Source organism: Micromesistius poutassou (genome assembly GCF_964030765.1).
Source record: "Micromesistius poutassou genome assembly, chromosome: 12".
In the NCBI taxonomy this organism is placed as follows: Eukaryota; Metazoa; Chordata; class Actinopteri; order Gadiformes; family Gadidae; genus Micromesistius; species Micromesistius poutassou.
Genome location: NC_140282.1, coordinates 4,761,104 through 4,775,747, shown reverse-complemented (window position 1 = coordinate 4,775,747; position 14,644 = coordinate 4,761,104). Strand labels below are relative to the sequence as shown.

Below are 14,644 nucleotides of genomic sequence, written 5' to 3'. Positions count from 1 at the left end.
CACAAAATGTGCTGGGAGGCACCTGGCGAATACAATGCATTGTTTTAAAACTCATTCCATTAACAGCAATTCCCAATTGTGGGTCGCTAAATTACTACCAAGCATTTCAGTTTTCAAAATATGCATGCATAAAATATGGAACCTGAGTAACATTCCTATAATATGCATGCATACTTATGGTTCCTAAGTAACATTACTGTATTTACACATAATGTACCTAAGTAACATTACTATAAAATGTATTCATACATCTGGTACATAGGGCATGAACCCTCAACCAATATACCCTGATTTATTCAACTACACAGGGCATGAAACCCTCAAACAATATCAATATACCCCAATTCATTCAACTACACAGGGCATGAAAACCTCAACCAATATCAATATAGCCCGATACATTCAACTACACAGGGCATGAAACCCTCAACCAACATACCCTGATTTATTCAACTACACAGGGCATGAAAACCTCAACCAATATCAATATAGCCCGATACAATCAACTACACATGGCATGAAACCCTCAACCGATACACCCTGAATTATTCAACTACACAGGGCACCAACCAGGGCAGAAACCCTTAACCAATACACCATCATTTAGAAAAGGGGCGGGACCTACAAAGTCGTGGCAGGGCAGGAAGGAGCTGTCCTGCAGCATGGCCATGCAGTCTGAGCAGTCACTGGTGGAGCAGTTGACCTCGCGGCGGCGGCTGTGGCTGACGTAGCTGGTGGTGTTGGGAACCTGCCAGCTGTCGATGAACAGTGCCGGGTCCTCGCTCTCTCCCACCACGGTGCCGTTGGCCAGGGCCAGGTCGTTGGCTGGGTCCCCATCGCAGTAGCCTGGTCGTGGGGGTACGGACATATAAAGGCTTCGTTGTGGTTCCACGTTAGCGGACCAATCACAGCCCTTGCTGCTGCGTTCGCCTCGAAGCAAGGTTACACTTTTTTGGAGGCGCACGTCTGGCCCTTGCGGTGGACGCAAGGAGGGTCCGCAAGGACGCAATGGATCCGTAAACCCCCTTGCGTTGCGTCAACGTGGAACCATAACTAAGCCTTAACAGCTTGGTGGACAATGGCTACACACATTTTTTAAAGTCATTGTACCACAAAATGTAATCATTACTCTGTTGCTCTTCCTGAAGAAAGCACTGATAAGAATTAAAAGCAAGCCCACACGTGGCTAAAACGCTTGCTTTTGGAGCATACAAATTTTGTCGTTTTGTCGAAGATTTTAAAATCAGAATCTCTTCTGATATATACATTCAATACAACAAAGCTACAGTATTTACTTTACTCTGCACATGTTTACTTCAAATGGAATACAGAGCAGTTGAGAGCCAGTAAGGTGTCAGATATCAAATTAATTGAGTGGAGGGTTATCATATCAGATATCATCATATGGTAGCTACTGGAGGAGGGCCACCTACCACAGAGACCCATGGTGGGGAGCCTGTTACTGGAGTTCTCCGTCTCAATCACCATCATGCCAGTGCTGTGAAACCACTGGAGTTTGAGGCCCGACGGGCTGCGGATCAGATACATGTTCCCTGTGTCCAGGACCTCAAAGCCAAACTTCCGAAAACGTGGCTTGGCATACCTTGAGTTGACATAGAGCTTAACGGACCGAAAGAAGAGTCTAGGTTAGTTTTTGGGTTCAAGATGCCTTTGATTTGATAGATTAAAGAATGCATTATTACCTTTCTATCCAGTGTACTTTCTATACAGTGTCTAGATGAACGAAAATTAACTTAAATTTAAAAGAATTGCAACGGGGTCCTACCCTTCTCTGAAGTCTGTTGATAATAATGTGGTTGGACCTGTGGCTAATGTTGAGCGCCACAAGACACAGGTTGGTGAAATTCCAAAGGAGCTTTAGAAGAAACAGAAAGCTAAGTGATCATTTTCAGATCATGAATTATTGAATAACTTACAAAGTGTATTTAAACATACAACAATCAGTAAACATCTCCCTGACTTACTGCATCCGGGTCAGAAGGGCATTCCTGAACCAGGACGCTGACTGTCTCATTGGGCAACTGGGACACAATGTATGAGGCTGCTTTGTAGATGGCAACACTGTTCCCGTCAAACGTGATGACGTTCAGGTCAGAGAAGACTGAGCAACGGCCTGAGGAACACAGAAAAATGGTAAAAATAAAACGCTGCCTTTGTCTCCTGATTGTATCATGTGCAATGTATGTGTACATACACAGTTTCCATCCGTAAATACAGAGTGCATGCTCTTTGTGCTGTGTGAAAAACAAAAGGTTTGGTGATGTGTGTTTTTGTGTGTGTGTGTGTGTGTGTGTGTGTGTGTGTTTTTGTGTGTGTGTGTGTGTGTGTGTGTGTGTGTGTGTGTGTGTGTGTGTGTTTGCAGGTCACTCACAGGGACAATCCCACTTTGGGCAGCACTTGTCTCCATTGACCAATATTGCGAATCCCAGCAGACCACAGTTTGGGGGCAATGAGTTATATGGACAGTTTTCCGTTTTGTTGAACAGGACCAGCTGACTGTTGACACATATATACTTGGTGCACTCATCAATGAACTCTGAATAGGGAGGCTGGAGAAAAGACATTCAGAGCAAAATGGACACATGGTGATTTGAGGTTGACAACATTGGCATTGAACATAGGCATTGAAAGCATTATCAGGGGATCAAAGCAAATATTGAATGAACACAGTTCATGTTGCAAAGCACATTTCCTTACAGTGCACATCCTTGTAGAGGATATCGCCATAGAGCTTGTGACTTCCACCGTGGTCCTTGTGGTTTCCAGTGTGGACCCCTGAGCAATGGGCACAGGTGATGAGGTTGACACTAATGTGGTGCTTTCAGAAGGTTCTCTAGGTTCTGTTGGATGCCTTGAGGTCCTTGTTGGGGCCGGTGTGCTGCTGGGCCTGGTACCAGGGCTCCAAATGGAGGACGCCTCAGCAGGAGGAGGAGGCGTAACAGTTGTTCTCATGGACGAGGCAACCATAGTCTCTTTGGTGGTGGAGGTCTTCACAGATGTTACAGCAGGCGACCCCCTGGTGAATCCCATGGGGGCATCAGTGGGTGTTTGGACTGTTGTCGTACTAGGAACTGCATCAGGACCTAATGGCGTGGTACTGGTGGTGATGACAACTGGTGTGGTTAGGAAGACACGCTCCAATCCGCTCTCTGTAGAGGCTGGCACTGAGGTAGTCTGGGTTGATGTCGATGGGACAACTGGGACTACAGTTGTCCCTGTGATTGGTGTTGTTGTTGGTATACCAGGAGTGGTTAAGCTTGAGGTCGCTGTTGAAGAACTTGTTTCCATGGTAACCCTCATGGTTGTCCTTTTAGTTGTTATGACCTCGGGGGGCAAGCTTGTTGGCGACGTGTCTCTTGGTGTTGTCGAGGTTTCTGTCGCTGTTGTGATCTTTGTTGTGGTTGTTGTTGCTGGTGTGGCTGTTAAGGTAGAGGCAACTCGGGTGGTGAATTTTTCTTGGTGGTGCGTTGTTGTTGAAGTAGTTGGGGTCTGTGGAGACCATGAGGAAGGTGGTGTGGTGTGGAGTGGAGTGGTGGAGGCAGTCGTGGGTATCTCCACTTTTCCAGTCAGTGGAGGAACCGGTGTTGCCTCGGTACCCAGATGTGGAGTGATTGGCCTGTGTGCCGTCGTCCCAACCCTCTGGGTAGTTCTAGTAGAGCTTGTGGTACGAGATGTCTCAGGTGTCAAAGGTACAGCTGACGGTTGCTGGGTTGTTGCTTTAGTGGTCATATCTGTGGGAGTTCTAGTCGTTGTTGCAGTTCCAGTTGAGGCCACTGAGGTTGCCGTGCTTACAACTTTCTTTGTCGTGATTGCAGCGTGAGGTGTCCGGGCAGTAGCTGTAGCAGAGGCTGTAGGGGTTGACGTTCTTGAAGTGACCTGGGGCGTGGTCACCTTTTCAGTTCCATAAGTAGCAACAGAGGAGGTTTCCCAATGGGGCTGACCCCACGGCTCAGAGGTCCTTGTAGTGGACGTCTTTAGTGTGGAGCTTTCTGTGACTGCCGGCACAGGTATAGAGGTGGTCTCTGTGAGGGGCACAGGAGATACACTCAATTTTGTGGTAACCGGAGGTCGAATGGAGGTGGTGGATGCATCCGGGAACTCTATAGGTGGAGTAGTCGTTGTTTTGTGTGGAGTTGGAATACTTGCAGACCAAGATGTGCTCTCTGTAGAAAGTTTGGAGGTTGAAGGAGGAACAACAGTGGCTTCTGTTGTCCTAAATGGAGGAGCCACAGCTGTGGTAGTGATGGATGCAGTGGATACAAGTGTTGTCACTTTTTCTGTTGTTGCTCTTACTGAAGACAGTGGTGGCATTGGACCGGCTAGTGTGGTGGTAGTTGGTGGCATGTGAGTTGTTGAGGTTGATTCTGCTCGCTCGGATAGGGTGGTAGACTCTGTCTTCTCTGTAGTCGCCGCGGATGTTAAAGCTATAGTTACCTCTGCACTGGGGTGCAACGTTGTTGTTTTACTTGTTGTGAATGGAGAAATTGGTGTGACAGCTTCTGTGGTTATCGCCAGAGTGACCACTGGAACCAAAGTTGTTTGTGTTTCAGTGCTAGACGTAGAAGGCAAAGGGGACGTCATCCTGGAAACTGTCCCCGGTGAACCTGGAGTGGTGGAGGTCGTAGTGGGAGGTGAGGCTTCCTCTGTTGTTCTGGGCTCTCTAGTGGATTCAAGGTAAGCCTGTGTTGTACTGGTTCTAGCTGTGGTAGTCCTCTCTGAAACTACAGCCTCAGAGACAGTTGTCGGGCGAAGACCAGGAACGGTTGTTGTAACCACTGCAGGACGAGTGGTAATATGCATGGTGTCGAACGCTGATGAAGTAGAATGGGTGGAAGTGGTTGTTGGGGTCTTGACAGTGCTCGTAGTTGGGACACCGGTGGTGGTGGTGGTCGTAGTGGGGCTCATTGTAGAAATTAACTCTCCCTCTTGTGGCAGAGAAATCTTAGCCGAGGTGGTGAGCCACAACAGAGCAGTGAAGGAAAAGGGGGGAGATGTTGTTCTGGAGATAGCAGGGCCTATGGAGCTCAATGTGGATCTAGGAGAACTTGTTGTTTCAGCTGTTGCGACGACTCCAGTGCTGAGTGATGCTGACGTCAACTTGACGGTCGTATGTGGCGCCACCATCTCTGATGTAACAGAAGGAGTATGTGGTGCTGAAGGAGATGTGCTCACTCTGCTAGGTAGGTCAGGGGACGGAGAAGCAGAAGTGGTAGGTGGCGGGCTTATAGAGATGCCAGTGGTTGTGGTGATTGATGATGCGGCATGGGTAGTTTGTGAAGCAGAGGGAGGCTGAGTAGTTTGGGAATGAGTAGTGGGAGCTTTGTGTGGATCGCTTGACGTTGTGGAGGAGGTGGTGGGGGTAATAGTTGATGGCGAGATAGGGGAGATAGAGGAGGTGGTGGTGGTGGTGGTGTTGGTGGTGGTAATGGGAGATGGGGAGTGGGTGGATATGGCGATGGTGGTGGTAATGGGAGAAGTGGTGGATATTGTTGAGGGCATGGATGTGGAGGGAGTGGTGGTGGTGGTGGTGGTGGTGGTGGTGGTGGGGGACATGGTGGATGCTGAGGGGTCGTACACAGCGGAGGGAGTGGTAGTGATGGGGGGTATGGTGGAGGTCGACCGGGAGGAGGTTGAAGTAGTGGTGGTAGTGGTAGTGATGGGGGACGTGGTGGAGGCTGTGGACGGGGTGGTGGTCCCAGCAGAGGGGGAAGAGAATGAGGTGTCGGTGGTGGTGAAGGTTGTGGGGGTGGTGATGGGTAAGAGAGTGGAGGTGGAGGCTGTGGAGGTGGTGCTGGTGGAGGTGGTGGTTGTGGAGGTGGTGGCTGTGGAGGTGGTGGTGGGGGTCGAGGGGGTGGAGGAGCTGGTGCTGGCAGCCTCAGAAGTGACAGCTGCAGGTGTTGTCTCAGCGCTGGGCGGTGTTATGGGCTGCACAGCAACTGCAGGCTTAATGCCTGAACCCAAACAATAAAACAACTGTTAGAAAAGTACCCAGCGAGGCAGAGAGGAACCTAGACAGACAGGCAGATAGTGACGGAAGATAGGATGTGAAACAGGGTTATGGAAGGAAAACAAAGAGTGTTAAAGAGAATGCAAAGGACAGACATGTTCCAGGGAATCAAACCCTTAGATCCAACTTGGGCATGGGGGATTAGTCGGCTTAGTTTATGCGAGCTGGAATATTTCAACATCTAAGAAACTCTACACCCCCCAGTAATGATGTGATGTACGCACTAAAAGACACACGCCAAGGGGGAAGGGGGAATTCGACTGGCTCTAGCAGGCGGATGTACTGGCTTTAGTCCAGCATATTTACTTTCAGACAAAATGTATTGACTTACATACAATGTATATGCTATTTACCGGTATATTACTATGAATAGTTAGCTATTTGTTACATACTGAAATTGACTTTGTTCAATACATCAGACATCATGTAATTATGTATCAGCAATAAACAAGTTTTAGTCACTTCACTGAAAATTATGTACACAGAATAAGTATATTTGTCAACAACATAACTTATACTGAGTTACTGATATCCGATTCCAGGACCTGAGAGCTCCTGGAATTATTACTATATACTCAACGAAAAGTCCAAACAACTGACAGAGAGAGACGTATAGTGACTTAGACAGACTGAAAGTGACAGAGATAGAGACAGACATATAGTGATAGAGATGGAGACGGATAGTGACAGTGAGATGGTGAAAGGAGAACTCACAGTCCTCTGTATGAACACATCGGTGTGTGACCTCGTCCAGAACCATGTGTGAGGGACACACAGGAAGACATCCCTCCACTCTGCGGAAAACAACGCACAACACTGCTTTATCCTCCGTTGCAAGACAGTACATGTCTCAATGTCTAAATAGTATTAACTTGAAATAGAATGTACCAATAAAGACTCTTGGATGAATCTACTATAATGTTATGTTGTTAGTTATGTTGATGTTATATCCTACATAACTACACTGGCATTTGCTGTGTAGTTATAACAGCATCAATCATTGTTATTCAAAACATACCATTTATCAAATTTTGTCATTATTATAAGAGCATAATCAGAGCGATTCTGTCAATTTCTGTATAACTTGTTATACGGAACTTGAATATTGTGACTATAAGAGAGACCATGTACATTTTCATACAATAACAGTGGCTATAATGTAATGTTTTCTGATCATGAGTCATTTGATGGAAAAAAAAAAGTAACTTTTTCGAGACTTGGCTTGTGAACACTATACATTGCTGCTGTATGTGGGGGGTTTTGGGACAGACCACAGGGACTTACTTTGGAATAGTGACACAGGCTGTGCCAGAAGGATCATTGCAGGTTTTAAAGCAGGGGCTGACGCAGGAGTCATACCTCCACTGGCACCGAGGACCTACCACTGGGCTGTCTGGACTTAGGCCTGACAGAAATAGATACAAGCACTTCACTTTGTCACCAGTTGTAAAAAATACAAAAATGTTAAGTATGTTACAACAACCTATTGGTTGTCTTAAGATCTTATTTTTGTTATAGTTTACATTTAGCTTTGCATTCCAGTGCTGCTTTGAATTCACACAGAAATAACCTGAAGGTTCCAGAAACTGTTCTTGGTTGGCTAACTAGGTCTAATAGGTTTTCTTCCTGCTAAATACTGTATTACATGTAATGGGTAATGTGCTGTAGGCAATGATAAACCACTCATACATTTACATGTATTCCCATGTTTGTCTTTCAAAGCATCTATATTCCTAAACATCAAAGCTTTTTATCAAGAGAGCCACTCCTAAACGTTCGGTTTTTGTTGTTTACGTGACCTAAGTGCCACGTTTTACTTCTAATTTAACATTTCAAATGTTCAACATCTGCTCGTTCCTACATGGGGATTAGAGGATGTTAGTAAGTTAGGGCAAGTGTCTACAGGCTGGCTATTTCTTAGACACTAGCACTAGCTTCTCCTCTCCAACGTCCTTCTGCCCAGGATATGTTCGGCATTCACTGCTGTCAGCATGAAATCCAATCTGCTATTGGCCCACCGCCTCTGAGGCTTGCTAGGAGTTTTCCATTAACTAAAACAAATGCTGCTCATATATTTAGCATTGGTAATTGCCCTGGCTGCTTTCTGAGCTGACTATGTGAGTGCAGTGCTTGGTGCCGCTGACCTTTGACCTTGTTGGGGGAGGGGGGGTACTGGTGACAGGGTATACAGAATCTGTCTAATGGCCGAATGGTTGGAAATATAAGTGGCTGTTACTCCACAGCTGCCATATCCTCTTGGTGAATGCCCTTTGACCCCGGGTGGTTTTTGGTAAATGGCCTTCTCTTTGGCAGTACACTCAGACACACACATACACACACACACACACATACACACGCACACACGTTCAGAGACATGAACGCACACACACACACACACACACACACACACACACACACACACACACACACACACACACACACACACACACACACACACACACACACACACACACACACACACACACACACGCTGGTTGTGCCGAATGCAATGACACGCTCACATCCCTACTCACGCGCACACACTTGCACACATGACATTGCTGTGATTTAGGAAATCCCTGGCACAAAACTGCCGCACGCTACTGACAGAAGCTCTCAGTTATGCCGTGTGCTTCGGAGTGTGCCAGTAAACAGCTGCAGCGGTTTTATCATGACAACACAATGGCCCACATGTCTGCGGAGAGAAAGGGCCCAGTGACCAGCCCAGCGGGATCTATGCATGGTGGAGTCGTCTTACCGGGGGACAACCTGCTTTCATGAACTCAGCTGTCATACGGGCAGGCTGGGGCTCCCCAGACAAGAGCACATGTTTACTGCGCAAGGTAATATGTGGAGAGGTGTGCTACTTTAAAGGGATGGACAACAGGAACAACACATCTGAAATGAATGACCATTGCATACAACAAGATGTATCCACTACACGCCTACCAAACATCTAGGATAGAAGTAAATGACATTTCTGAATGAAATTTCTGTTGTCCATCACTTTTATGTTTAACATCATTGAATATTGGGCTATTTATTGATGTGAAGGGCTTTTGAATCTACTTTGATCCAACTGATGTACTTATACACTGTCATACATTACAATTGTTCTGTGTTTGTTTCGTTTTGTATTAATCCCAGTTTCCACCATAAACATGTGTTACCTGTGAGTTTGAACAGAGCCCCTCTGCGGAAGGTAGGCCAGTTTCGGTGCTTGAGGAGTTGAAGCCTGGGAGGGCTGGCGTGGAGGAAGAAGCCCCTCTTGGAGAAGGACTCCAGGGAGTCGTAGCCAGGGACCGAGGTGTCCCGGTGGAGGACGAAGGTAGCTCTGTCCCAGAATGCATCACTCTCCTTCCACTTGGTCAGTCTCAAGTTGCCCTGTGGACTGGCTTCCAGGAAGTAGTTGGGCCTGTCCACTGCCTCGAACGATACTAGGGAAGCGTCTGATAGGGCCGAAGTAGCAGTACAGTTGAAAAATAATATTGTTATATAAATATATATACACAATCACTGAAAAAAAACCTGACAAAATGTATGTTGTAATGTGCTGTCTAGTCTCATCCTTTTACGTAGATTTTTGTCTATATACTACTGTTGATTGCCACAAAATGACTTGAGTGGAGTGGCAGTGTAGCAAACATAGTGCTTGCGCCTATCTATGCCTATCTTGCCTAGCTAACAGCAATCTTGGCTGGGAAAAGCTGTAACCGCAGCTAGTAGCTCAGGTTGCCAGATTAACATTTAGCAATCAGATCCTATGTCTTTTTGGGCACTGGAAGTCACCAAGACCACATCGCCAGCGTCAAGTGTTTTCACTCGGAAACACAACTCTCTCCAAACAGTGGCAAACTCAGGATAAAACAGTGGAAGAGGAGAAGTCTTGCCTGGCTGGCTTACAGTCAACATGGCTATGGCCATAGGCCGGGGGGAAAAAAAAACTTGAACGAAGTACGTACTGGAAAATGGACTGTGAATGATGCAATGTGTGTATCAAACAGAGAGGGTGAGAGTAGGCCATCATCATAGAGGTGTAATAGTATGGGCGACAACCGAGATATCGCATGAAGTTAATTATGGGTACGTAAGCACGCCAGTGCCAATAATTAAAGGGCCCCTATTTAACCACCAGGTGTAAGAGTGATCAGCCATTTCAAGGCGTTTCAGAACTCCCCCTGCCCTGTGACTAAGTGACGCCACAAGTGGGAGTGTCCACCTAGATGTATGCTGGATAGATAAGCCTACCAGTTGGTACAATCCACTGTGTAGGCTGGTAGGCTGATCTGATATAGCTCCAAATAAAACTAAGGTTGCCAAAATATTGATGTATTGGCTAGTTACAGTATATACATGACATTCAATGTATGTATTAACGACATGAATCGTAGTTTGTACCATGTGGACGGGATCTGCTGAGCCCGGGTGTCATCATGAAGTGGGAGAGGACATCCAAGGAGCTGGGGTTCGATGCCTGGAGGTATACTCTCCCCGTGGACCTACTGGCTGCCAGCACAGTGCCCCGTTCCAGGTAGGTGACCAGCTGGAAGGGGCCCTTTCCTAGAACTGTTATAAGGAAGCGTTGATTGAGTGTTTTGATGTGTTTGCATCGTGAGATAAAGGTAAGGTTGACAAGAGAGACAGAGGATAAGGCGATTGCATACCTTTGTTGTAGTATTCACAATCGTATGCTGTGGGGAGGAAGAGAGGACAAGTCACCACACACACACACACAAAACATCTGCGTTTTTATTTGTAATAATAAAGATTGTTTTATTCAGTTCAACATAGCAAGCAGCAATAATCTGATATGTAAATTAATGAAAATGTTCTATGAAAATGTACAGAAACATTTGTTAACAGATTTTACACCAGGGTTAAATCCAGGGTTAACTTTAAGTCATTGCATAATAGAGGCCTACTTTGTTAACTCTGTTGAAATTTTGATATAGGCTACTTGACTAATCTAACATTGAATGAAAACATGTTGTTGTATATTAATCCTTATTCAATATCAGCCCTTCTATGCCTGTAACAATATCCCAACCTGCTATGATACCTCGCACACACACACACACACACACACACACACACACACACACACACACACAAACAGACACAAACAGACACGCACATCCGACTCTAACACACATACACACAGGTACACACACACACACACACACACACACACACACACACACACACACACACACACACACACACACACACACACACACACACACACACACACTTCCAGCTACCACCCCAACTCACGGCACAGAGCGGGGGTCCGCCAGTCTACCGGCACCCCCTGGTGGCAGCAGCTCTGAGCGTAGGCCGCGACGCTGGAGCAGAAGCACTCGCAGTCGCCGCCACGGGTACAGCCACACGTGTCCGCCAGGCAGTTCATGTAGAACCAGCTGACGTCAACCTGTGGGGGGGGGGGGCAGTTGTGGAGGGAGGAGGGGGGTGGGTCAGTGGGAGTTTATGGAAGCTGTCAATAATACCACGGGTAAGCATTAGCATGTTCACACGGTGGAGGATAACAGCTCATAATGGATGCTCATAATGAATTTACTATAAAGGGTTTATGTTAATGAATAGGATGAGAATAGAGAATACGTTACAAAATAACAAAACTTTAAATAACGTCAATTATTAATGACCATTAGGTGATAATAATTGTGTATAGTATTATGACTTCTACCCCTACTTTTTAAGGTAGTATGTGTAAGAATCAGAAGTTCCTGCTCATTACTGGCCCCTTTGGCCTGTTGGTGAACTGCAGCCTGCACAAGCTTGTGCATTTAAGGCACTGGAGGGTGTCCTCCGTGGGTGGAGGCAATAACAATCATACATTTATGTTGGTCATAATTAATAATAATAAATTAATAATAATAAACATTAACAGAAATTAAAAAAATGAAAGAACAGACATTTTACATTATGTTAGATATCTCGATGCCAACCCTGTTTCAAATATAATATAAATCAGCCTGGCTCTTCTGAGCATCAGAGAGAGTCAGTCTCATATTTTTTATTGATTAACAATCTGTTTATATATTTGAAATTTTTTTGAAATTCGAAAAGCGATTTTTGCATGTACAAATCTATCACACAATTGGCTAAACTTCTAGTAGTTATTCTCATACTCACCACTGGGTGGCAGGATTGGAAGACTTCACCGAGCAGCACCCCGCACTGTCTCTTGGCGTATGGCTCTCTGAGAGGATTCAGGCTGCAGGGACCTCTGATATCTGGACTGTTTACACACTGAGAACACACACACACACACACACACACACACACACACACACACACACACACACACACACACACACACACACACACACACACACACACACACACACACACGCCACATGGCACGGCGATTTATATTCTGTATGTACCCAAATTTATTATTCTCTCGAATACAGAACATCACCCAGAGATGTGAAGGGCAGCTCACCTCCGCTGCTGTCCAGCTGTTCCCAAACTCTTGGGGGGTGGCGGAGTCTATGTTTTCAGGCGTCCGCATCTCGTTCACTGTCTTCAGGTCAAAGTTCCCACACAGCCCACTCAGCTTGCCCTAGTCACAGCCATCCACATTCAAGTCATCAAATCGGGGAAACTAGATCCATAACACTATCACCATTCAAGTGACACGGTATACTGGCTCAGCTCAAGCAAGGTAAGGCTCCCATTTACATATGCACATACACACACACACACGGACAAACAGACGCAAATCATGCCCCCATATCGTCCCTTATCTCTTCATCTCCACTCTCAGATTCACTCCTTCTACGGTTCCTCCATTCTGTTCCTACTTCCTTACCACTTCTTTATCCTATAGGGTCATTGCAGGGACATATGGGATATCTGTTACGTCTGTTGCCAAGGTGGTCTGCTTGCTGTCTCACATCCCTTGTTGTTGGGTATATGTATGGTGTGCCAATGTCTACCATGTATTAGTTATTGGTTTATTTATTGTTTTATTATAATTATTTATGAAGTGCATGGTCTCATTGATGCTCCAAAAATCCCACATTTGTCAGTTATCTTAACTAATCTTTGGCTTAAAACCTGAGGCAACAATTTTTGTTTAAAATGAATTTCATAAAACATACTGTCACTCTGTGTTACACATGATATACTGATCTATCTATCCATCCATCCATCCATCTATCTATTTATAAATGAGTCCTGCCTCCTTCTATCCATTAACATTGCACCACATTGCACCACATTGCCCCGTGTGCATACCTGCCACTGTGGTCCAACCTGGACGTGCACAGTGGTCTTCTGGTCCCAGAGGACAGTCACATGCTCCTCAGGGAAGTGGATGACAGTGAAGTAGCCTGCAGTCCAGACGAGCATTCTCTGCCTCCTGTCAATCACACTGGATGGGTTCTACATAAAGAGGACAGTACTGCAATTATTATGATGTTCAAAAGGACCACCATTTTTTCCAAGTCTTATTTTTAAATATGTGGTATTTTCTGAAAAAGACATAGAGTTGAGACATATGTGAAGTTCTTCCAAGGACCGAAGACACAACTAATAGGATTGCATGCTTACAAATAATGTAACATTTCTCTGCAATGTCTTTATGTGCCATGAAAAGTGCTTACAATTAAATGATTACTATTCTAAAAATACTGCATCACTTTTGATCTCAACTTTAACCATGGCTAAGAGGATCCCTTGTGGTTGGCAAGGGCTGGAGACGGTTCTTACCGGCCTCCCACTGTCGTCATCAAACGCCACAACGGACCGGCCAATGTTGATGAGCAGGGACTTCCTGCAGATGACTCCGCCGTTGTAACAGTCCACGTTCTCAGTCATCACACTCAGCACTACATCAGCATGGTTGCTCTGTAAGACATTATTATATGACCTTTAAATCTTTTATTTATTAAACATGCATCATTGTTATGTTGAAACTTATTGATGTCTCCCCAATTGGCAACCATGTACTCCTAAGAGAAAGGATGGTTTTAATGGACGTGTTTTATTTTCTTTGTTTCTTAGGGTAAGAGCGACTTTGAATGCCTTTAAGAGAGTAACTTTGATCAAGTGCCATACAGTTAAAGTTGACTATATAAAGAGATCAGTAGACAACAGACTACAGAACACTTCTGAAGATACATAAGGAAGTTCGAGCTACAGTCTACAGACATATTTGTGTTCATGTCTATCAGAGGGGGGGTTAACATAAGATCGTCTTCCCAATACCTTGACGAGGTACACTTTGCATGCACCGATGTAGTCGTACAGCAGGCCGTCGAAGCTCTTGTAGTGGCGGTCTCCGTAGGCCGTGCACATGGAGGGGCACGGGCGAGTCACACACTGGAACGTCCCGTGTTGGCACACACTACAAAGACAGCACAGCCTCTCAGAAAGCGATCCAGCATAGCTTTGCTTCCACTTACCGCAAGTGGGAGCAAAAAGTTTTGATGACCTTTTTTTAATACGTCTAATAGCCTCGTCTTTGTGATGAGCTTAGATTAACCGCAAGGAGGAGAGCGGGTGTGCAATTGCCAAAGAGCTGAATAGCCGCTTATTTCACCATTAGGCTGTCACCTGTATCTTCTTCCCCTGACTAATGTTGGT

The 14,644-nt window shown here is 45.6% G+C and overlaps 1 protein-coding gene across 1 annotated transcript in view; it reads right to left on the bottom strand.

Moving 5' to 3' along the window:
* The window catches only part of otog (otogelin), a gene marked incomplete at its 5' end in the record, with an annotated part of 50,550 nt that overhangs the window by 12,409 nt on the left and 23,497 nt on the right, over positions 1-14,644 (bottom strand). The window contains 19 exons of the mRNA XM_084475893.1: positions 1-22; positions 626-846; positions 1,434-1,620; positions 1,787-1,876; positions 1,986-2,134; positions 2,393-2,570; positions 2,719-5,724; positions 5,869-5,972; positions 6,743-6,822; positions 7,313-7,433; positions 9,199-9,477; positions 10,427-10,594; positions 10,693-10,719; positions 11,303-11,459; positions 12,185-12,301; positions 12,498-12,617; positions 13,295-13,441; positions 13,769-13,906; positions 14,267-14,405. The exon at positions 1-22 is cut by the window's left edge and continues 117 nt beyond it. Of these exons, the coding sequence (XP_084332019.1) occupies positions 1-22; positions 626-846; positions 1,434-1,620; positions 1,787-1,876; positions 1,986-2,134; positions 2,393-2,570; positions 2,719-5,724; positions 5,869-5,972; positions 6,743-6,822; positions 7,313-7,433; positions 9,199-9,477; positions 10,427-10,594; positions 10,693-10,719; positions 11,303-11,459; positions 12,185-12,301; positions 12,498-12,617; positions 13,295-13,441; positions 13,769-13,906; positions 14,267-14,405 (5,450 nt within the window). The remainder of the gene's footprint in view (positions 23-625; positions 847-1,433; positions 1,621-1,786; positions 1,877-1,985; positions 2,135-2,392; positions 2,571-2,718; positions 5,725-5,868; positions 5,973-6,742; positions 6,823-7,312; positions 7,434-9,198; positions 9,478-10,426; positions 10,595-10,692; positions 10,720-11,302; positions 11,460-12,184; positions 12,302-12,497; positions 12,618-13,294; positions 13,442-13,768; positions 13,907-14,266; positions 14,406-14,644) is intronic.